This window comes from Delphinus delphis, chromosome 10, assembly GCF_949987515.2.
Source record: "Delphinus delphis chromosome 10, mDelDel1.2, whole genome shotgun sequence".
Lineage (NCBI taxonomy): Eukaryota > Metazoa > Chordata > Mammalia > Artiodactyla > Delphinidae > Delphinus > Delphinus delphis.
In genome coordinates this window covers 22,291,190-22,313,427 of record NC_082692.2, presented here as the reverse complement: position 1 = coordinate 22,313,427, position 22,238 = coordinate 22,291,190, and the positions used below count along the sequence as shown (strand labels likewise).

General features: G+C 51.2%; 1 protein-coding gene across 1 annotated transcript; it reads left to right on the top strand.

Moving 5' to 3' along the window:
• Positions 1–173: 173 nt before the first annotated feature.
• On the top strand, positions 174–22,224 carry LOC132432672 (gamma-aminobutyric acid type B receptor subunit 1). Its single transcript, XM_060023382.2, has 18 exons — positions 174–334; positions 3,679–3,813; positions 4,182–4,352; positions 5,409–5,510; positions 6,062–6,127; positions 6,571–6,762; positions 11,721–11,963; positions 12,588–12,651; positions 13,939–14,016; positions 15,371–15,521; positions 16,008–16,140; positions 17,446–17,562; positions 17,659–17,766; positions 18,171–18,264; positions 18,913–19,040; positions 19,617–19,745; positions 19,945–20,088; positions 20,778–22,224. The coding sequence occupies exons 1-18, from the start codon at positions 209–211 to the stop codon at positions 20,949–20,951; spliced, it is 2,355 nt and encodes a 784-aa protein (XP_059879365.2). The 5' UTR covers positions 174–208; the 3' UTR covers positions 20,952–22,224.
• Positions 22,225–22,238: the final 14 nt, after the last annotated feature.

Below are 22,238 nucleotides of genomic sequence, written 5' to 3'. Positions count from 1 at the left end.
CCCCCAGCAGCCACCCCCGCCCCCTGCCATGGGTCCGGGGCTCCCCTCTCCCCAGCTGGGGTGGCCACTGCCTCTCCTGGTGGTGATGGCGGCGGGGGTGGCTCCGGTGTGGGCCTCCCACTCCCGTCATCTCCCGCGGCCTCACCCGCGGGTCCCCCCGCACCCCTCCTCAGAACGGCGCGCGGTGTACATCGGGGCGCTGTTTCCCATGAGCGGGGGCTGGCCGGGGGGCCAGGCCTGCCAGCCCGCGGTGGAGATGGCGCTGGAGGACGTGAACAGCCGCAGGGACATCCTGCCGGACTATGAGCTCAAGCTCATCCACCACGACAGCAAGGTAGCCCCGGACATGGGAGTGGGTGGGAGGTGGGGGGCAGGGGGCCAGCTGCATGTACCTTAGCGTGAGTCGCTCCTGGGGTTGCCAGGCAGACCCCTCCCATGTGTGACTAGCAGAAGACAGGCTGGGGGTGCGCGAGCTCGGGGAGAGTCTCAAGGGCTGGAGGTTCAAGATGAGGGTCTAGGGGTTCAAGGTGGTTAATCACGCTGCAAGGCTGACCCTTCTGCTCCCGGAGACCCTTGGAAGTGCCGGGGTGGGGGGTGGTTGGAGAAACTGGGGATGGGTTTGGGGTACGAGCTGATCCAGTTCCTCCAGAGAGTAAACTAACCCTGGGATGGGTTGGGGGATGGAGGGAATGAGGCGGGAGCTGGATCTGGGGTTTACATTTACCATGGTAACAAGGTAAATCTTGGCAGCAGGTTGGAGCTGGAAGGAATAGGGACCCAATGAGCAAAATTTGGAGGGACTTGAGCTCTCTAGTTTATTTATCACAACAAACAGCAAGGTAGCTGTGGTCCCTACCTGACTCTTTCTCATCCCTTCATCCCCAGCCCTGTCGCAGATTCCTGGATTATGGGACTATATGGCATATTGTGGTTGGGGAAGGCTAATGGTCAAGGGATGGGCAGAGGCACTAGGAAAATGGTGGGATTACAGGTCCACACAGGAGCCCCCGCAGAGCATGGGGATGGTGAAGAGTCCGGACGCAAGGAAGAGAAAGAGAACAGGAAAGAATGGCAGTGGGGAAGGGGGACCAGGAGGAGGGCTGGGGACAGCGAGAGACCCTGGGGCATCGTGTGGAACTCGGCTCCTAAGTGTCTTCCCTGCAGCACTGTGGCCTCTGAGATGTGAGAAGGGAAATGGGATGTAGGGTTAGGGGGGTGGGGAAGAGGGAGAGGGGGGAAAGTAAGAAAATTTGGGTCCAGGGGTAGTAGGGGATAGTCCTGCAAGATTCCTTTCCCACCCCTATCCCCTACATGAATGATTGGGAGTATGGGGGAAGGATGTGGCACATGGAAGGAAGGCGATTTGGGACCTCAAATCTATCTTCTCTCATAGGAGGCCCTGGAGACTTAAGGGATTGGGGGAGAGTGAAAGAGCACAGAGGGGAGCCCTTGGTGATCTAACACCTGGGGTGGACTGAGGATTTATATTCGTTCTTTAGAACAGCAATCTACACCTAGATATAGATATGTGAGGAAGGAGCGGGCAGAAGCGGGGTTGAAGATAGGGCGCTTGGGGAGAAGACGGCACAAGGACTCTTAGGGAACTTTGAATCCCTTCTGATGCTTTTACAGTGATTCTCAAACTTCAGTGTACCTAAGCATCCCCAGAGGAGTTTGTTAAAAATACAGGTTCTAAATCCTTGGTCAGGGATGAGTCCCAAGGATCTGCACTTTTTCCAGTCAAAATCCCATGAAGCTAACCCCAGGATGCCTATAGGAAGGGCCGCAGGGCACAGGAAAAGAATTAGTTAGGGTAGGAGAGGCAGGAAGAGAAAGAGGGTCAGATCCCTGGAGGAGTCAAGCTTAGGAGAGCAAGAGAGGTAACTGGCTATGGGGGTTGGGGGGAGTATGGGGAGAGGGACAGGGAGGGATGGGTGCAGGCTTTAGAACAGGGGATTGAAGGGAGCTAGGGGAGCCCTGGGTGTGAGCTCAAACTCATGCACCATGACAGGTGATTCCCTGGAGGTGTTGGGGAGCAGATGGGGACCCAAGAGAAGGGGGGCTGGAAGAGAAAATAGCAGAGGCAGCGAGGGGGAGATGGAAAGGCAGACAAACTGGAAAGTGTCGTTTCCTGCCTGCAAATCCGGATCCTTGCTCCTTGCGAGAGCAGCAGCGGAGGAAGTCTATTGGAGAGGGGGTGAGAATCACGCGGCACAAGGGATGTGCGGTGATGAATAGGGCGTGGAAGGGGAAAGGGGTGTAAGAGAAGGTCGGGAAGGAATGAGGAGACAGGAGAGACACTGGAGTAGCGTACATTGCCCTGTTTGCCTGTATCTTATGTGTTCTTATCTGTCCTCATTGTATCTATTAACCTTCTCTTCAGACAAGAAAGAGGGCCACAGAGGGCCCTTGGGAGAAGCTGGGGGATCTGGCGTGATAGATGCGGGAAGGTGGGACGTGAGAATGGTAAAGATACACAAAGATGCCCAAGTGGGAGGGATGCAGAACCTTCCAAACACGCAGTGGAGCAGACACTGAGCGCTGCCCTTAGCAGGGGTGTGGGTGGGCGGGCAGCAGGGAGCTGGTTCTTTGGGCCAGCCTCCCCTGGCTCCCCCTTCTCCAACTTCCCACCGTGTCCCAAATGTCAGGCCTCAGTGGGAAGCGAGCAGGCCCTAGGGGGCCTTCTTTATTTCCTTCTGCTTGCCCCTCACCCCCATATCACCCTCCCCAGTCCCCTCTGTCTCCTGTCTGTCCCCTCTGCCCTGGCTCCCCACTGGCTTCCATTTCTTCCCCACTTCGTTTGGGGCTCCAGCAGCTTCTGAAATGTCATATTTCAGCAGGAGGGGAACAGGCAGTGGGAGCTCCATGGCTGGCTCTTCCTCCCCTCACTTCCCCTCCTCCCCTCCTCCCCTCCAGCGCCTTGTTTACTTTCCCAGCTCCATTCTTCTCTTTCAGGCACCCCTAAAAGCATCTGGTTTCTTGAGCATCCCATTCTATTTATTCTCCCCAGCTCTTCCCTCATCCTTGTTTCTCCCCACCCCCTTTTGCCCCTGAATGTCTTCTTTTTCTAATGCACCCGTCAAATGTCAGAGCCCAGCAGGAGGACATGGATCTGCTGAGCCAGGACCCCCTGGTGGTCTTGTCCCTGTTCTCTCCTGTTTATTTATCTCTAGCCCTGAAAAAAGAAGAGGGAGAAAAAATAGTAGGTGGGAGAGGGAGTTTGCAGAGGTGAGGGAGGACTCTTCATAATATGGCTTTGAGGAGGCTGTCTGGGGACTTGAGGAAAAATTTATTCATATTCCTGCAGACTCTTTTCTACTCACAGATGTTTGGAGCATAGAAACCTGGGGAAAGGCGGCGGGGTGATGGAGCGAAGGTGGGCTAGGGGATGTCTGAGGATGCGCTGAAAGGAGGGAAGGCAGTGTTTGCATACACACTGATGGGGGGTGTGCAGCAGAGGGTGTGGATAAGGCGCCAGGTGGAAGACAGAGAAGGGTGTTTCACGAATGAGGGGAAAGGAGACTCAGGAAGGAGAAGAAATGGTGATAATGACAAAAGGGTTTCAGCAGAGGGTAGTGGGGGAAGTAACTAGGTTGTTGGGGGAAAGAAAAGAGTAGGTGTTGCAGGGAGGGTAGGAGCCCTGGGGGAGCTTCCCTCATCCCCTCCCTCCTCGTTCAGTGTGACCCAGGCCAAGCCACCAAGTACCTGTACGAGCTGCTCTACAATGACCCTATCAAGATCATCCTCATGCCTGGCTGCAGCTCCGTGTCCACGCTCGTGGCTGAGGCTGCCAGGATGTGGAACCTCATTGTGGTAAGCAAGGCTCTGGGGGCCAGAAGGTGGGGCTGTCCCCTGGGCTGTACTAAAGAGGGCGAGTATTGCAGACCACAGTGGGCCCACTTCCGAGATAGAGTCCTTTGCAGACCTGAGCTAGTTGGCCTCCTAGCAACACTGGCCTGCCAGGGCTGCAGCTGACCTGCTCTCCATCAGAAGGAGTGGAAGTCAGCTCAGTGAAAGGGCACCCTGATGGAGGGGGCTTTTGAGAATCACTTTTCCTTGGGCAGAGGTAGGGAGGCTTGGATAGAGAGAGAGAATCCCAGAGGCGGGGAGGGTTGAAGGAATTCTCGGCAGCTCTTAGTGAGGCCGCCATAAACACGTCACCCTGTCCCCATCTCTCGTAGCTTTCCTATGGCTCCAGTTCACCGGCCCTGTCAAACCGGCAACGCTTTCCTACGTTCTTCCGAACTCATCCATCAGCCACACTCCATAATCCTACCCGGGTGAAACTCTTCGAAAAGTGGGGCTGGAAGAAGATCGCCACCATCCAGCAGACCACTGAGGTCTTCACCTCGGTGAGGAGGCACAGGGTGAAGGGAGCCTTTGCTCAAATCCCAGCACAGAGAGATGTGACACAGGATTCGTTTGGGGGGCAAAGACCTTGATTCTTTATCAAAAGAGAACACATTCCGAGTGGGTTAAGTGCATGTTCTTCCTGTAGCCAGAGGAATGAACAAGTTGAGTTTCTGGGACCCTCTCCAACTTTCTGGTTTTAGGATTTTTTTTTTTTTCCTGCTTTGAGGCTCTGTCCCGCAGACAGATTCCAAGTGACCCAGTTCTATTAAAGTAGGTTCACTCTAAAGTTGAGGCAAGATAAGGGAGAGAATATGAGATAAGAACCTATGGAAGTAGTAGATTCCAGAGGCACTCAAGGGGAGGTGGTGGGCGTGTGTGAAGGGAAGAGAGGGAATAGAGAGGGAGGACGGAGGGAGAAGGAGAGAAGAGAGAAGAAAGAGGCAGACAGACGCGTGCATGTACATGGTCTGGTAATTGATTCAGAGATGCGGACATGCAAGGAGAGGTGGAGGGGAAGAGGGAGACTTGTGGGGGAAGAAAGGAAACACCTGGCTCTGTACCCAGAGAAGACAGTCTGCTCCCTCTCTTTAGTTCTGTTCTTTGGGTCCTCTATTCACTCTCATGTTCAGTGGCTCTTTAATCCTCCCCCAACCTTCTCTCAGTGACTCAGGACATTCTCTGAGCCTTTGTCTGTCTGCCCACTTGCCTCTTGAGGTTGACATCATCCTGCCTGTACTAGACCCTGCCTTGTCTTTTCTGGTTCCTCTCTTTTCCTTTCCCCCATTTTGGCTGTCAGGTAGGAGTGGGGTGATGGGGTGACTTCCCTGGGCACAGATCCTCAGGAGGGGCTCACCAAGCACCTTCCCAGCTGGAAGCTACATCCTAAGACTCCAGATGCTTTCCTTCGAACTCTCCCCACCGGGGACAGGGCTGTTGAAGGGAGGTTCAGAACGGCTCTTCCTTTGCTCTGAGAACGCATCCCCCTGTACTACCTCCGGTCTTTACTCCTTTGTGCACCCTGTGTCTTTTCTATTTGCTCCTCATCGCCACCCAAGACTCTGGACGACCTGGAGGAACGGGTAAAGGAGGCTGGAATCGAGATTACTTTCCGTCAGAGTTTCTTCTCAGATCCAGCTGTGCCCGTCAAAAACCTTAAGGTGGGATGGCAGGGGGTGATGGGCCCAGCCTGCAAGGGTCTGGGTGGGGAAAACAGTGGTGGGTTGGAAAGGAGAGTCACGCAGGGACAGGTTTTGTTTTTTGTTTTTTTTTGGTATTGAGGTATAATTGACATATGACATTGCGTAAGTTTAAGAAGTACAATGTGTTGGAACCTCCCCGGAGGTTCAGGGGTTAAGACTCCGCGCTTCCAGTGCTCCCACTGCAGGGGGCGTGGTTTTGATCCCTGGTCAGGGAACTAAGGTCCCACAAGATCCCACATGCCTGCACGGCCAAAAAAAAAAAAGTACAATGTGTTGATTTGGTACATTAATCTATTGCAGTTTATTACCGCTGTAGCATTAGCTAACACCTGCATCATGTCACATAATTTCGATTCTGTGAGGCAGACATTCTGGCTGACATTTATCTACTACCCATTGAACAGAACCCTGCACTAAGCACTCTGGGACAGGAAATCAAAGCTGTGAAAGTGCTTGGCTTAGTCCCCTCCGGCGTCCCTCAGAAGCTCTGTTCTCTCTCCATTCTGTAGCGCCAAGACGCCCGGATCATCGTGGGACTTTTCTATGAGACCGAAGCCCGGAAAGTTTTTTGTGAGGTGGAGTTGGAATCTGAGGATGGAGGGGCACTGGGTGGGCTCTTTGCCTTGGGTGTCTCCTGGGCTCTCCCCTCTGCATCTCTGAACGAATAATCGGAGGTGAGGATTAATACGAAATCCCTGTCTGTTGGCTCTGACTCCACACCTTGTCTTCTCACACATGTGACACTCTCTCCAGGTCTTATTTTCCTATCGCTTTGTGTTTCTGGAGGAGCCTGTGAATCCCATCTTCCCTGTCTGGCTGGAAAAGACCACTTAAAAATAGAGGCTGGGGAGGCACTTAGAAGGAGGAGGAGTCCAGCCTTCCCTACTACCCCCAGACTTGTAGATTTCTTGTTTCAATTCTCTGTTCTTCTCTGAATCTGAAGAGGCTGCATAGTGTCAAGTGAGATAAGACAAAGAAACAAAACAAAGACCCAGCCCCCCTCCTCCTCCGCATTCAGGTGTACAAGGAGCGGCTCTTCGGGAAGAAGTACGTCTGGTTCCTCATCGGGTGGTATGCCGACAATTGGTTCAAGATCTATGACCCGTCCATCAACTGCACAGTGGACGAGATGACCGAGGCGGTGGAGGGCCACATCACCACTGAGATTGTCATGCTGAACCCTGCCAACACCCGCAGCATTTCCAACATGGTGAGTGTGTGAGGACTTGGAAGCTGGCACCTGGGCAGATGGAGGGGACTGAAGGGGTCTCTTAGGTGAGGGGAGCAGGTATGGAGTTTGGAGGTCTAGGAAGGCAAGGGGCCTCTACCTACCCAGAACTTGTTTGCATCGTGTTTCCTGTGGATTCCACCTCTGCTGTGACTTCCTTGGGCAGAAAAGAGAGAGTTATGAGAGTGGTGTGTTCAGTGGGTCCCTGATGAGTTGCAGAGCTGTTACCATGGAAATAAGGAGCAGTCGGCAAGAAGTCAAATGAGGGAGAGGCGTTAATGACAATATAGATGCTGTATCTGCAAGCACACCTTTATAGGAGCGCTGTTCCTGGGCAAAAATTCGTTTTATTTTCTTGGTGACTTCAGAGCACTTTAGAGTTGCTTAATATTCACTCCTGACTGATACTCAATTAGCTTGGCTTCTGATGCTTTTTTAATGATTCTCTTTTAGAATTTTAGAAGTAGAGGGACTTTTGAAATCAGTTAGCTCCAGATAGCTGGTTAGTGACAGACCTGGAGCTAAAAGACACACTCTCTGGTGTGGGAATCAGCCTACAGGTGAGGGGCACAAGTGAGTAGGGTGTGGTGTGGCGGGGAGACCGCTTTCTTGCTCCGCACTGCATCTTAAAGAGTACGAGAATCTTGGGTGAGCTTGATAAGGGCAACCTATGTGTCTGCTTATTATTCCAAGTGTAGCCCCAGGTCTGGAATACCTGCTTTGGAGAGCATGCTAGGGGTGAGTGAATGACTGTAAAGCCACCCTAATATCTTATTTGTTAAAAGTTGTAGTAATAATCACTTTTATGTAGTAAACCAGGAGCTTAGATCCATGATTTCAGTGATCTTCATTGCAATACTCTGATGTAGACTTTCATTTCCATTTTATAGACCAGGAAATTGAGACTCAGAGAGGTTAAGTGATTTATTGCAGGTCACCAGCTACTGAGTGGTGAAGCTGGAATTGAATTCTAGTTGAATCTAACTCCAAACCCTCTGCTCTATCACCTCCCATGGAAAACCCTGAAGTCTCACTAACAAGCTTGTTATCAGCTAACACTGTTTAGCAGATGACAGTTTTTGAGCAAGGGAGAAATAAAATCCAGGAATTTTATTCTGCAGTGGATTGTGATGGAAAGGTCAGTTGCCACAGGTACTCTGATCATGGATACTGTCCTGGGACATTTCCAAGGGATCTTGGTTGAAAAATACGATGGAAAAATTCTGCAAGATCACTTCCCTGTAGAGCACCTGAGAAGTGAGTTGTCCTCGAGAACCTGTGAAGGTAGAGGAGCTGGTAATCAAAGCCAGAAAGGCTTGTTGGTACCCTGAGCCCAGGACCTGCCAATAGTGGCTTCTGCCCCAGAGCAGGGAACTAGAGGAGCTCCTGATAGGACACAAGGATTTGGTTGGGGGTATAGGGGGACTTCTGGGCTTTTGAACAGGATGAGCTGGAGGGTCTCTTTCTGGCTCTTCATCTCTAGAGAAAGATGGTGTCTGCCTTTGAGGTCTAGAGCTACTGCTAGGCCTGCTCAGTAGCCTAAAATGCCAGGTGAAGAGGCCAAGATTTTTCAGAGGGTAGATGCCATCTTAACAATTGACTAGAGAAGAGGTTGTAGATGAATCAAATAGGATCAAGAGAAGTGGACCAGAAGCAAGGGTCGAGTCTATGGCCCAGAACCAAGGAGATTTAGAAAAGAAGCAGAGTTGCCTTCACTCTGTAAGGATGGCCTTATATTTAGATCAGTAGTTCTCAAACTTTAGCTTCTGTCAGAACCACAACTGGGCTCTTCCCTTGGAAGTTCTGATTCAGTGGGTCTGGGGTGGGGACAGGGACTTCACATTTCAACGGGCTCCCTGGGGATGTAGATGCTACTGGTCTGGGGAACACACTTTGGGGACTCTTAGGGCGGTGGTTTTCAATCAGAGGTTGCAATGTTTAGGGACAATTTTGGTTGTCACAACTGGTATCTAATGAGTAGGCCAGGAATGCTTCTAATCAACCTACAATGCATAGGATCGTCCCTACAACAAAAGGTTATCCTGCTCAAAATGCCAGTAGTGCAGAGGTTGAGAAACTCTGGTTTAGAGAAAGCGTTTTTAGGATATGGGAGAGTGGATTAGAGTGGTTTTGGAGAAAAGTAGCTGTGGGTTGGAGCTGTACTAGAGATCAGGTACGAGGCAGCACACCTGGGGGTGAGATTGTCAGTAGATTCTGATTGGGATAGAGGTCCCGTCAGACCTGGGTATGATAGAAAATAAAAATCTACCTCAGGATACACATTTTAGATCACCGTTGGGCACCTATTCTCGTGCAGAGAGACAGCCAGACAGGGCTGTTAAAAATTTAGGGTCGTAAATTTGTACTTGGTCATTTCACTTATTTCTATGGGTTGCAGAATTTGTGTTGTTCAGTTTTCCTTAAGCCGCCTTGTAACATTTGCATTTGAAAATTTACAACCATCTTTGCTGACCCAAAGGGGAGAGATTTTTTGGTAATTTTAGTCATGGGTGGGGACAGTGGTGCCCCCAGTGGCCAAGTGTGTTAGTGGTGGTGACCTGGAGCCAGCAGAGAGTATGAGGATCCGGGCAGGGGACGGCGACACGCGGAGCAGATGATTCTCTTCCCATCTGGGTGATTTTCGGATGCAGTGTTTACTTTGAACTGAAGGTCGGATGGACTTGGAGGCTGAAGCATGACTCAGAAAGTCTCGGGCTATCCGCTGTCTGTCAACGGGTGCTCTCGGAGAGAGACATTTCAGCTTACAGAGACAGTGTAGGGTAGTTGGAAGAGTATGGACTTTGAATGGGTTTGAATCCCAGCTCTTCCACGTACTAGCAGTATAACTTCAGGCAAGTGAAACTGTTCTGCGTCTTAGTCTCCTTATCCCTTTCTAAAATGGACATATAATAGTATTTACCTCATTGGATTATTTGAGAATTTAGTAAGTTGATATATGTAAGGCCAATATAAATGTTAGCTATTGTTATGATTAACATTATTCTGTTTAAGGAGTGGTGATATTAATGAAACATTTCAACAAAAGAATTAAGAGCACTCGGAGATTTCAAAGAGTCTAAGGTGATTCTAAGGTTTCAATCTTATAAACTGGGGAGTGTTGGAAAAATAGAGCTTATTCTTAGATACTTATAATTTCAGGTTATTGATTATATAGTTACAAATGGCTTAGAGACAGTTGGAGATTCAGGACTTGAAATACTGAGCTGGAATTATAGATTTCAATGTTAGTAACAAAAATGAAGTTGAAAGAGAAAATGTAACTTACTTTATACCCAGCATTTTATACATGTTGTTATTTCATCCTTATAATGACTCTTCAAGGTAGTTAATATTATTCCCATTTTAAAGCTGAATAACTGCATAGTGAGGTTTAATAACTTGTTTCAGATTATATAGCAGGTAGGGGGCTTAGTTAGAATTAGAAGCCATCCTTCCATTTATCCATCCAATGGACATTTTTCTTAAAGACAATTTTTTGGAAGCAGATTAAGTTCACAGCACCATTGAGAGGAAAGTACAGAGATTTCCTGTCTGCTCCCTGCTTCACTCATTGATAGCTTCCCCCAACAGAGTGGTTATAGCTGATGAACCTACGGTGATATATCATTGACACTCAAAGTCCATTGCTTACATGAGGGCTCACTTGGTGTTGTACATTGGGTGGGTTTGGATAAATGTATAATGACATGTACCCACCAAACAGAGCATTTTCACTGCCCTAATCTATAGACACTTATTATTTGTCCAGAGTGGGCTGGGCATAGTGCTGGATGCTGAGGTTTAAGAGCAGAATGGAACCTGGTCCTGTCCTCAAGGGGAGTAGAGCCCAGGCCTGCCTGTCTTCAAAGCCCAGGCTGCTTCCACTGCACCACACTTCCTGTCCTTTGCATTTCCCACTCCCCCGTGTCTCCAGAAAGTTGAATAGAAGGAAAAGTGGGCAGGGCACCAGGAACAAAGATTTGTATGTATTCTTCATTCATCTATTCATTTCTTCATTAGAGTATGTTTGTATATTAATAAATTCCAAATCTAAACAGAGTTGTGTAATGCCCCTGTGTATTACCTGTGCCATGCCAAGAGGTGGCCACTGAACCTTTCCTCGTACAGTTTCTGGGAGATAAAGAAGGGCAGAAGTGATTTTCCCCATTATATGGAAGACATTTCCAAAAACTGAAGCAATTTACTTACAGTCATTTAGCTAAACAATGTTACTGCCAGGTATAGAAATTCAGGTCTCTTGATCCATTTCATGACAGAGCTAAAGGAGCTATTATTCTTTTTAGCTTTCTTGGAAAAAAAAGACGGAGGGTTGGGAAGGGTGTGGGTAAGGATTGAATAATTGACTTCAAATGTGTGAAGGGTGTTCCTGCAGTCCCAAGTCTTCTGAAAACCCTCCAAGAGACAGTGAACTGAAAGCACACGAGGTTGGCAGGAAGTTAGCATGCTAAAGAAAAATCTTCCTGGTTGACAGAGTGAGGAAGGCTGTGGTGTCACCTTTTCCGGGCTCTTTCAGAATTGGAGGAGCTGTTAGTTCCTGCGTCAGCTCTATTGGGAAAGTCTGAAGGCTGACAGAACACCAACGCTGCCACTCGTCACTGGCGTAGCCAGGTCTTTGCTTTGCCCTCTCTGCTTTCTATCCTTTGCTGTTCATTATGCAGAGCATCTATTTATTAAACTTCTCTGTTTGCAGTTCTGAGCTAGCAGCTGTGCACACTAAGGCCATCGGACCCAGCTAACTCCTGCTCTAGTCTAGTAGCTTCTGATCTGAGACAGACACGTGGGTATAGTTAAAGATGTTGAATGTACATACTGTCAATCTGACAACATGCACGCAAACCATCCTTTCAAGTCGAAGTGCCGGAGCAGAATCAGAAGCCCACCCCCACTCCAATCCTTTCCTCCTGTTCTTCCCTCCCCAGACGTCCCAGGAGTTTGTGGAGAAACTGACCAAACGACTAAAAAGACACCCTGAGGAGACGGGAGGCTTCCAGGAGGCACCCCTGGCCTATGATGCCATCTGGGCCTTGGCATTGGCCCTGAACAAGACGTCTGGAGGGGGTGGCCGTTCAGGAGTGCGCCTGGAAGACTTCAACTACAACAACCAGACCATAACAGACCAAATCTACCGGGCAATGAACTCCTCGTCCTTCGAGGGTGTTTCCGTGAGTTACAGCAGCCCCTCACTTGCCTCTGTCCTCCCATCCAGAGAGACCCCTCCCAGCTCCTTCTCCTGGAGACATGCGTTCTGTCTTTCTCAGTTACCTCTCTGCAATAATCGGTCTCAGACCAGGGAAGTAGGAGCCCCCAAACCAGAAAGCCCCACGGAAGGCTAGAAGGGAAACGGTATATTCCGTTTCTTTCAACCTCTCCCCTCACTTCTCTTCAGTCCCGATATTTATGAGTCAGATGAAAATTATAGGATTTTAAAAGAGGAAACAGCCTGAAAGATCATCTACTTATTCCTTTTAAAGTGGGGGAAAACAGCGTCCAGAGGGATTTGGTGGCTTTCTCGGGTCACACAGCCAGAAGCCAGGTCCCCTGGTGCTCTATCTGGGGATTTTTCCCATTCAAATCTCCTGGGTGAAGCTTCTTTTCAAAAGAATAATGTTTCTAAAATCTAGGGTATAGGCATCTGGGGTATGTCCTATATGCAGGCAAATGCCATAAATAGAATTCATTCAGAAGCTCGATTACATCAAAAACATAAGGATTCAAAGAGTTCCTGATGTTCTTTTTTGCTCTTGCTTTTATCGCTTTGCCTTCCTCCACATGTTTCTCCCCCTCAGGGCCATGTGGTGTTTGATGCCAGTGGCTCTCGGATGGCGTGGACACTCATCGAGCAGCTACAGGGTGAGCACAGGGGGGTGAGGGAACGGGGAGGTCGGGGGCCAGGCTGGGGCTGGGCTAGGACACCGTCTGGGAGGAGAACACCAAGAGGAGACATCAAAAGATTGCCTTGGCGCCTCCCTACCTCCTGCCCACTCCTCTAATTGTTTTCATCAAGCTTCTAAATAATAATAATAGTAATAATAATGATAATAAAAAGCTTAGCTATGGGTGGGTTTCTCTGAGTTGCGGTGATGTGCATGCAGATTGAAAGCAGCCACTCTCCTTCCCCAGTGGCCCCCATTTTTTTTTTTTTTTTTTTGGCCCCCATTTTGATTTGAAAGATTTCCCTTCGGTGCTTGAGTTGAGGGGTTCATGACTTGTTAGTGGCACACTCATGGACTCAAGAAAAGCCGAATCTGGGAAACCTGCTATTTTTAAAGGGAATTCATTGCATTTCCTTGATTTGTAAACAATTATTTCTAATTTTTCTGTAGTGCGTATAGTTTGGCTTTTCTAGATGGTATTTTCTTATACCTTAGCGCACTTCATGTATTTGCAAAACTTCTGAATTAGTTTTTCAACTCCACCCCCCTCTCAGCCTCTTAGAGCAGGGCCAAAAGAACCATTTCTTGGCCTCCTGTGAAAAGTTTCTTTCTTTCCTTCCCCCCACCTCCCACACCCTCTCAGATCTTCTTTGTAACCAGGACAAGAGGGAATAGACTTCAGTCATGGTCAAAGGGGTGTGAATTGGCTTTAGAAGGGAGAGTTATGGTAACTGGGGCAGCTCTAGAAATCTTAGGAGTGACTGAATTTCACTTCGTGGCTTTTTAAGAGGCAGATGCAACTTGTCTAAGGAATTAGAAGCCAAGTCAACGGAAGAGAAATTTCTAAAATTAAAATGAAAGCCTCTGGGAAAATAGATCCTGTGATTCTGTCTATCATGAGAGGGGGAATAAACAGAAACACTTGAAAGGTTTAGAAGCCAGAATCACAGTGAGAGACATCTTGCTGAGGTGTGAGCCTGTGGAATGGGTGGCAGACATACTGTACAGCCTTCTTCACTGAAGGGCTTTAAGCATATAAGATATTCTTATTTGTTTGCGTTGCCTTGGAATCCACCCTATAGTGCTTTTAAGTCAGATTGCTGATTCAGGTGACCCCCAGGTCCTCCCAAGTATCCTTCAGGGGCTCAGGTGAAGGGAAAATCAGATACGACCATGGAGAACTACTTTAGGGAAGTGGGAGGTTGAGAATGCCTGGGATCAGCTCTTTACCTACCTGTGGTCCCTCCTATGATCGTCCATCCAGGTGGCAGCTACAAGAAGATTGGCTATTATGACAGCACCAAGGATGACCTTTCCTGGTCCAAAACGGATAAGTGGATTGGTAAGTGGATCCTGTTTATATTTTCCTTCAACCCCTCTGAACAATTCAGAAAAATGGTGTTTGAATGAGGATGGGGTGGTAGGTGCCATTAGGTTGAAATATGCCGGGAGATGGGCCAGGGGCTGGGTTTCAGAGAAAGGGAATAAAACCACCAAGACGTGGGTAGGGGAGACTGGTGTATTTGGAGAGGGAATAGGCGGTTGGTAGCAATGCACTCTTAAAAATAGTACATTGCTGGGATGACTGGGGATCAGAGGCAGGGGGTGGGAAATGGAAACTCCATTTGGGTTTCCCAGATGTTCTGGTGACTTGAGGTATCTAAACCAGCTACTTTAATCCTAGAGATGCCTCTTCAGCTTTGATAGGAAAATGGTTGCTTAAACTGTAGGAGAGGCTGCAAAACCTCATTGAATTGTCTTCTGCTAAAATGTGCTTTTTAAAGAGAAAAAGGGAGCAATTATATTCTTTGTGTGCTTGGTGAGCTAAATGATAGGAAATGGGAAAGATACTCGAGGTGGGCGAAAGGAGGTCTCTATTGATCAAACAAAGGTTTGGCATCTTGAGGAGGGAGGGGAGACACAGCCGTGGAAGACAGCTGCCATCTGCCCTGCCCAGCTGAAATCTAGTAGTTCTCAGTACTGCTGGAGTTTGGAAATTTTTTTTATAATTTGAATTTAGGACAGTGTCTGTATTGCTATAAATGCTTCATGGCCTAAATTATGCTTTTTTTTAAAAAAGCTAAGCAAATTGAAATTAGTCTTTTTTTTTTCCTTTCTTTGAACTCTTTGACAAGTTTGAGCTTCCCTTTAATAATAACTGAAAAACACCGTTGGGAATATCACCCTGACAGCAGTAAAATCATGGATCAGTTTTTGAAAAAAATTTCCTCCTGAGGTTAGGAGGCCAGACTCGGTACTTTGAGGGACTTTAGCTTCATGATTCTATGATTGTCTTTTGCAGCTTTCGATTTGAGTTGTAAGAGACCTCATAAAATTTATTTCTCAGTATCCCCTTCTTTCCCCTCTGTTTTCCTTTGCCACAAGAAAGACAGAAAAACACAAAGAACAAACAGTAACGAAAAAAAAAAAGACTGTACAACTTCAGTGATACAGCTCAGCTTCTAGCTCCATCTTCTAGTCTCATTTCTGATTGTTTCCTAAGAGCCCCAGCATCAAAGAGCATTTGACCTGCAGCGGCCCCTATTCAGGGCAGTTAGGGCCTCCTGTCCTCAGAGCTAAGACCTGGGTGCCCATCAGCAGCTTTGTCCTTCTTCCCTTTCTCCCGTCCCACCTTCATCCCTTTGTCCTCCCTCCTTTCTCGTCCCCCTCCCCTCCCCCTCCCCTGTGCCATGCAGGAGGGTCCCCCCCAGCTGACCAGACCTTGGTCATCAAGACGTTCCGCTTCCTGTCACAGAAACTCTTTATCTCCGTATCCGTTCTCTCCAGCCTGGGCATTGTCCTAGCTGTTGTCTGTCTGTCCTTTAACATCTATAACTCCCATGTCCGGTAAGTTTCTCTTCTGACATTTCCCTGTCCTTTCTGCTTCTCCAAGATAACAGTCATTTGCTTGAAGGGAGTGAGAAGGAAACTGTGTAGCTTCTGAGGCTGTGCATCCTTGAGGTTTCCACTCTGAATTATTGCTTTCCCAGTGACCAATGGGAACAAAAAAGGAGAAACCAGCTATAACTCCCATCCTTGCTCCAAAGCAACTAACGGAAAAAAAAAAAAAGCCTTTGGGACCGGGTAGCACAGTGTGCGGCTCTAATAGATTGTGTATGGCGGGGTTCCGTGCAGGAAGCCCTCTGCAGCCCCGCCAAGACCCAGCTGGCTTTGTCTCTCGAGGCTCCGCTGCCTGGTCCAAGCCTGCCTTCCTCTGCCCCCGGCCCTGAGGTTGGGGTCAGGCCCTTGTAGGGCGTTTGGGGAGCTGAGCCTCCCTGGAGAGGAGGGGTAATTCTGCTCTTCTCCCTCTCCCACCCTCTGCCTCTGCCCTAGTTACATCCAGAACTCACAGCCCAACCTGAATAATCTGACTGCTGTGGGCTGCTCTCTGGCGTTAGCTGCCGTCTTCCCCCTCGGGCTGGATGGTTACCACATCGGGAGAAGCCAGTTCCCCTTCGTCTGCCAGGTGAGGAGGGGGTGGCAGGTCCCTTGCAGAGCATGGCTCTCCCGGCCCCTCAGGAGCGCCTTCTGTGATGCGCCATCCCCTGCCTGTCCTTCTCCTTGTCTTTCCCTGACCCTTGTTCCAGTTCCTTCTCCTGGCATCGCCCCTCTGGTCTCTGTCTGGCTCCGTCCCTTCTTTCTGTGCCTCCAGAAGTTTTCATTCTGGAGCTCGCTTGTCAGTTCCCAGGTTGCCATGGCATGTCTTGCAGAGAAGAGGGGGAAGGTATCGAAGGCGAAGGAAGGGGGTCTTGCGCAGAGAACCCTTGGACAATGGTGGGTGGCCTGTCTGTGGCATGGGGGCTGAGAACAAGAACTGGGGACTTCCCGTGGGAGCCTTAGTTGTGGTTCGGAAGGACGGAGGCGGGGGATCTGAACCAACAGCAAGGAGAGCTGGGGGAAGGGACCACTCTCACACAGGGAGGAGGCCTTGTGGGACTCTTGGTATGTGGAAGGTTCTGGGGCTGCTTCAGCAGCAATATTTGTTTGGTTCTCTCTTATGCTGTGGGAAACACCCACCCTTTTCCCTGCCCCTCCTTACTCCTCTCCTCTGCCCTGTGCCTGTCCTGACCATGCATCCATGCACACGGCATTCGTGCACACATACACCTACAGTTCCTCAGAGGCTCTCTGTCCCCAGTGAGACCTAATGCAGGGGGAGAGCAGACAGTTAGCTGCAGTGACATATGAGAGGCATCTGCTGTGGGAGCAAAGAGAAAGCAGCTCACTGTCAGAGTAGCCGGGCGGACCTCACCAAAGGCGGCATTTGAATAGTGAAGGATGCAGGGGATTTTGTCAGCTGGAGAAATAAAGGATGGTTACTCCAGGAGGAGAGGGAGCATCCTATGGGTAGCAAAGACTCAAGGGTGAGGGCGAGCAAATGAGCAGTTCAGCAGGGCTGGAGCACGGGGCAGGTGAGGGCCTGGGGGGAGATGAGCCTGGGAATTTAGGTGGGACCGTGTTGTGAAAGGCCTCTTGCCACATCTGGAGGTGTTCAGGCTGCAACCTGTAGGCACTGGAGAACAGTCAGAAGTGACTAAAACCCAGTCTTTTAGCACGATCACCCAGGTGGCAAAGTAGCAAAGGTGGATGGGAGGAATTTATGAAAGGTAGGGAGACTCGCCGCCACCCCGCTGCTCCCCTTACCCCCGGCCCCCCTACTGGCTGCGTCCTGCCTGCCTTGTCATCTGTCACCTCCTACAGCCTGCCCCATCCTGGCACAGTCCCACCTGTTGCCCCGCCCTGTTCTTTCCTGCCCTCTCTCCTTTCCTAGGCCCGCCTCTGGCTCCTGGGTCTGGGCTTTAGCCTGGGCTATGGCTCCATGTTCACCAAGATCTGGTGGGTCCACACGGTCTTCACAAAGAAGGAGGAAAAGAAGGAGTGGAGGAAGGTGAGCTGCTTCCGATGCCTCGGTCCCTAGCGCCTTGGCTCTCGGGGTTTGGAGGACCCCCACCCCAACACGCCTGTACTCCGTGTGTTCACCCAGACCCTGGAGCCCTGGAAGCTGTATGCCACGGTGGGCCTGCTGGTGGGCATGGACGTCCTCACCCTCGCCATCTGGCAGATCGTGGACCCTTTGCACCGGACCATTGAGGTACCGCTTGGGAGAAGGCCCTGTGGTCAGGAGGCCGAGGGGGGCTCAGTGGTGGAAGGGCCTCCGGCGCTGGTCTTGAGGAGAAGAGCCGCTCGTGGGAGGTGTTTTCCAGCCCAGTGCGTCTCAGCAGCTCTACCTCCTTCCTGGAGGGAGCTGCACCAGAGGCTCTGGATTCCTCTGAAGAAAGGAAGTGGTGGGGAGCTGGCAGGATGTGCAGACTTCAGATATCATGGAAGGTGGGGGAACAAGCACTTTTAAGGTGTTTAGGCAAGTGCTCCTGGGATCTGGCATCAGAATTGAGGATCTCATCAGAAAGAGGGGGCAGAGTTGGGAGTCAGGGATTGAGCAGAGGTGGGAAGGGGAGGATGGCAACCATCTTTCCTGTGGCCCTGTCTCTCCCTTAGACTTTTGCCAAGGAGGAACCGAAGGAAGATATCGACGTGTCTATTTTGCCCCAGCTGGAGCACTGCAGCTCCAAGAAGATGAATACATGGCTTGGTGTGTGGGACGTGGGGGAAGATGCCACTAAGGCAGGGGGTGGGGTGGGGCAGGGACAGTAGCTTTGGAGGGAGAAGTGTCTTTGGAAAAAGGCAGAGAGCTCATGTCCACCCAGTGCGAATGTCCTCCTGTTTGTCATTGCACTAATCTTTTCTGAGAACGGGGAGAGTTGGTCTTTTGCGTGAGGAGCTTAGGTCTAACGCAGGGATGAGGCAGAGCTTGTATTCATCAGAGGTATCAGTGATGATGCCTCACCCTCATCTCCAGACCTGACACCATCTCTGTCTGGTCAGCTCCCTGGAGTAACACCGGGGCTGTGAGGGGTCAGGCCCCCTTTGGCCTTTTTAGCATCCCTCTGACCTATGAGCACAAATGGCAAACCTACCCTCAGCATGGAAAGCCGTCTTCCTACCTGGAGAATAAGGGAGTGAGACACTGTGTGAGTGAGGTCGGGGCGAGTTGGGTGGACAGTGGGGGCAGCGGACAGGGCGGGGTGTGCTAGGTCAGAATGGGTGGATTGGAGAGGAGGCCCCCTTTTCCTTGTGGGGTGACCAGGAGGAGTAGCAGCAGGTGGAGAGCACAGAGAGCAGGGGAGTGAGTGCAGCCTGAAGGTCTGGTCGCCCGCGTGACCCTTTCCTGCCATCCTAGGCATTTTCTATGGCTACAAGGGGCTCCTGCTGCTGCTGGGTATCTTTCTTGCTTATGAGACCAAGAGTGTGTCCACCGAGAAGATCAACGACCACCGGGCTGTGGGCATGGCCATCTACAATGTGGCGGTGAGCTCCCCAGACCCCTGGCATCGACCCTGGGGACGGACTATAGCAATCCAGGTGGAGTGGCCTGGGATGAATCAGGTGCCAGATGTGGGGTCAGCTGGGTGGAAGTCTTCAAACGTTTTTTAATGTCTCGGACTTGTTAAGCACTTTACAGTCTATAAAGCACACATTAATCTTCCTACAGCCACCCAGTGAAGTGGATATTAGCATCCCCACTAGATAGATGAGGAAGCAGAAACAGGTGAAATTAGTTGTCTGTGGTTCACAGGCTGGAATCTGACTCGAGATTTCCTGCCAGGGATGCCCAGGGACTGGCTCTCGGGGACTCTGATGTGTGTATAGAGGTCCTGGGAGCTCCTGCCTTGAGGGAGGGGTTGACCTAGAGCTGGAGCTGGGCTGGAACAGTTTGTTTGGCATTCTTCTCAATCTAGAGTTGAGGACGATCCTGACTTTGGGTCCTTTTCAAATGGAAACTTCCCCAGGAACCTGTCCCCATAGACCCTCTCCCGGGGAAAGAAGACCTCGGCTCTCGTCTGAGCCGGCAGATCTGCGACCCCAAACATGTTCTGCCTCCAGGTCCTGTGTCTCATCACGGCTCCGGTCACCATGATCCTGTCCAGCCAGCAGGATGCGGCCTTCGCCTTTGCCTCTCTTGCCATAGTTTTCTCCTCGTACATCACCCTGGTTGTGCTCTTCGTGCCCAAGGTGTGGTTCTGGGTGTCCTCCCACCCTCTCCAGCCCGTGTCCCCTCCACGCCTTCGTCGCATGTCCCCTCCTCCCACTTCATCCCTTGTTTCGGGCCCAGCTTGTTCCTGTTTTCGTTCTTTTCAACTGCAAGCCACCGTCAGCTAAGCACTGACACTGTCCCTGCTCGGCCATCCATGCCCCTAACCTCCACCCCCAGATGCGCAGGCTGATCACCCGAGGGGAGTGGCAGTCAGAGGCGCAGGACACCATGAAGACGGGGTCCTCGACCAACAACAACGAGGAGGAGAAGTCCCGGCTGTTAGAGAAGGAGAACCGTGAACTGGAGAAGATCATTGCTGAGGTGTGCGGTGAAGGCAGGGCTGGTGGCGGGTCGGGGAGGCCCATGTCTCAGGTCCGGCTTCTGGAGGCAGAGTCTGAGATCAGCCTTCCGGAGCCTGTGGTTTACCAAGGGAGAGTCTCAGGAGACAAGCGGCCAGGGAGTGAGCGGAGGAGGACGGGGAGGGGGAAAGGGTGGAGCTGGCCTCAGGTAAAATCGGGTGCTGGCCTCGGCAGGTGGGGGCGGCTCTGGAGCACAGCTGCACGGTTGGCTTCACCTGCGGAGGAGCCGAGGGGGTGGCCCTGGGCTGGGGGTGGCTGGCTGCGGGCCTTGAGTGTACCCTCCAGTGAGAGGGGTCTGGGCAGGTCCCCAGGGTGTCCACTGTGCCCGCGCTGTAGCTAGAGGCCAGCGCAGTGTCAGGCTGGGGGGTGCTCAAGCTGGGTTGACACTAATCTGTGCGTGAGTTACTGGAAGCTGTGTGCATGGACCTGTGTCCCCTCCCCCCAGCCCCTGTGTCTCCCTGATCTCTTTCCTTCACCTGGTGCCCCACTGTGTTCTTTCGGCTCTCCCTGTTCTTTCCCCCATGCCTCGCGTTACTTTCTTCTGCCAGTCTGCCCCTGCGTCTCCCACACAGTTTCCTCTGCCTGTCTTTCCCTCCCCCAGCCCTTCCTGACTTCCTGTCTCCCACTCGCCCAATTGTTTTCTTCCTCCAGAAAGAGGAGCGAGTCTCTGAACTGCGCCATCAGCTCCAGTCCCGGCAGCAGCTCCGCTCCCGGCGTCACCCTCCGACACCCCCAGACCCCTCGGGGGCCCTGCCCAGGGGGCCCCCTGAGCCCCCCGACCGGCTTAGCTGTGATGGGAGTCGAGTCCACTTGCTTTACAAGTGAGGGCGGTGTAAGGGGAGACAGGCCAATAGGCGGAGGGAGAGGGAGAGGGAGAAGGGGAGGGGGGTTGGGAGGAAGCAGGGGATACCAGACCCAGGTGGGAAGAACACTACTCCATCCCATCTCTTGTAAATACCTGCCCCTCTGCAAGCCCCGGGGTTTTCTGGGTCTCCAGTACTCCCGGAGCCAGGCCCTGTTCTCTCATTCGTTCGTATGATTTTCTATCTCTACTTCATAACCTAGTTTGTACCTGGCCTGAAGCTTCTCACTCACTGGCTCCTCAGCAGCCTCACTACGTACACCCTCTTCTTTTCCTCTGTCCCGTTGCCACGGCAACCCCACAGCTCCCTTGCCTTTGTGCTCTGCTCCCATCCAGCAGGGGTCTCCCCAGAGTGCTCTCTCTACCCTAACAGGGCCTGGCCATTCCTCGCACCATCCTAATCTCCTTCCAGCCCACTTGCCCCTCCACACATGCACACGTTTTGTTCCTCTTGAATTTTGCTGCTGCAGGGCACTCATTCTTGTTGCCAAGGCTCACAGTCTCCTCTCTGCCAGACACACATTCATCCTCCCCTCCCTGCTCGTTCCCACTGCACAGGCTCCTGTGTGCGCACGCGTTTCACACGTGCTTTCTCCACCCTTCCTGTGGCCGCATATGCTCCATTGTATTCCCTTCCCTCATGGCTGTGTGTGCCCCTCTCATGGTCATGGGTGTGTCCTTGTGAGGGCGTGTGTGGGTGGGCGTGTGCCATTTGTCTAGCATGTCTTCCCTGCGTGCACACATCCAAGCTTATCCATGCACTTTCCCTGTGTGCCCTCGTGGTGCCTTGCGTACCCTCTTCTTTGTGCACCTTAAAATCATTCTGTTCTTCTAACAGAGTCGTACACACCCACCCTGGCCACTGTTACGCACTTTTCCCCAATTCATGTTTGGTGTGGCTGCCCACATCCTCTCTTTGTCACACTTGGTTTCCGCTCGCACTCTGCAGCCTCTCCTTTGCGCTCATGGACCACCCTCGGTCCACACTCACAATCGTCCTCTCCCAAGAGTGCTCCCTTTGGTTTTGTGTTTTTCTGGGGGAAAGAAAGGAGAAGAAATGGGGGCAGGTTTGGGGAGCTGCTTCCAGTGGATATTCGGTGAGAATCCTGACCAAAGGAAGGCACCCCTGACTGTTGAGATGGAAGATGGTCCTGTGGGGCGGGAGGTGGCGTCCCTTTTGCACTGTGGTGTCTCTTGGGGAAGGAGCTCCCCAAATCTCAATAAACTAGTGAATGGAGTGACTCAGCACC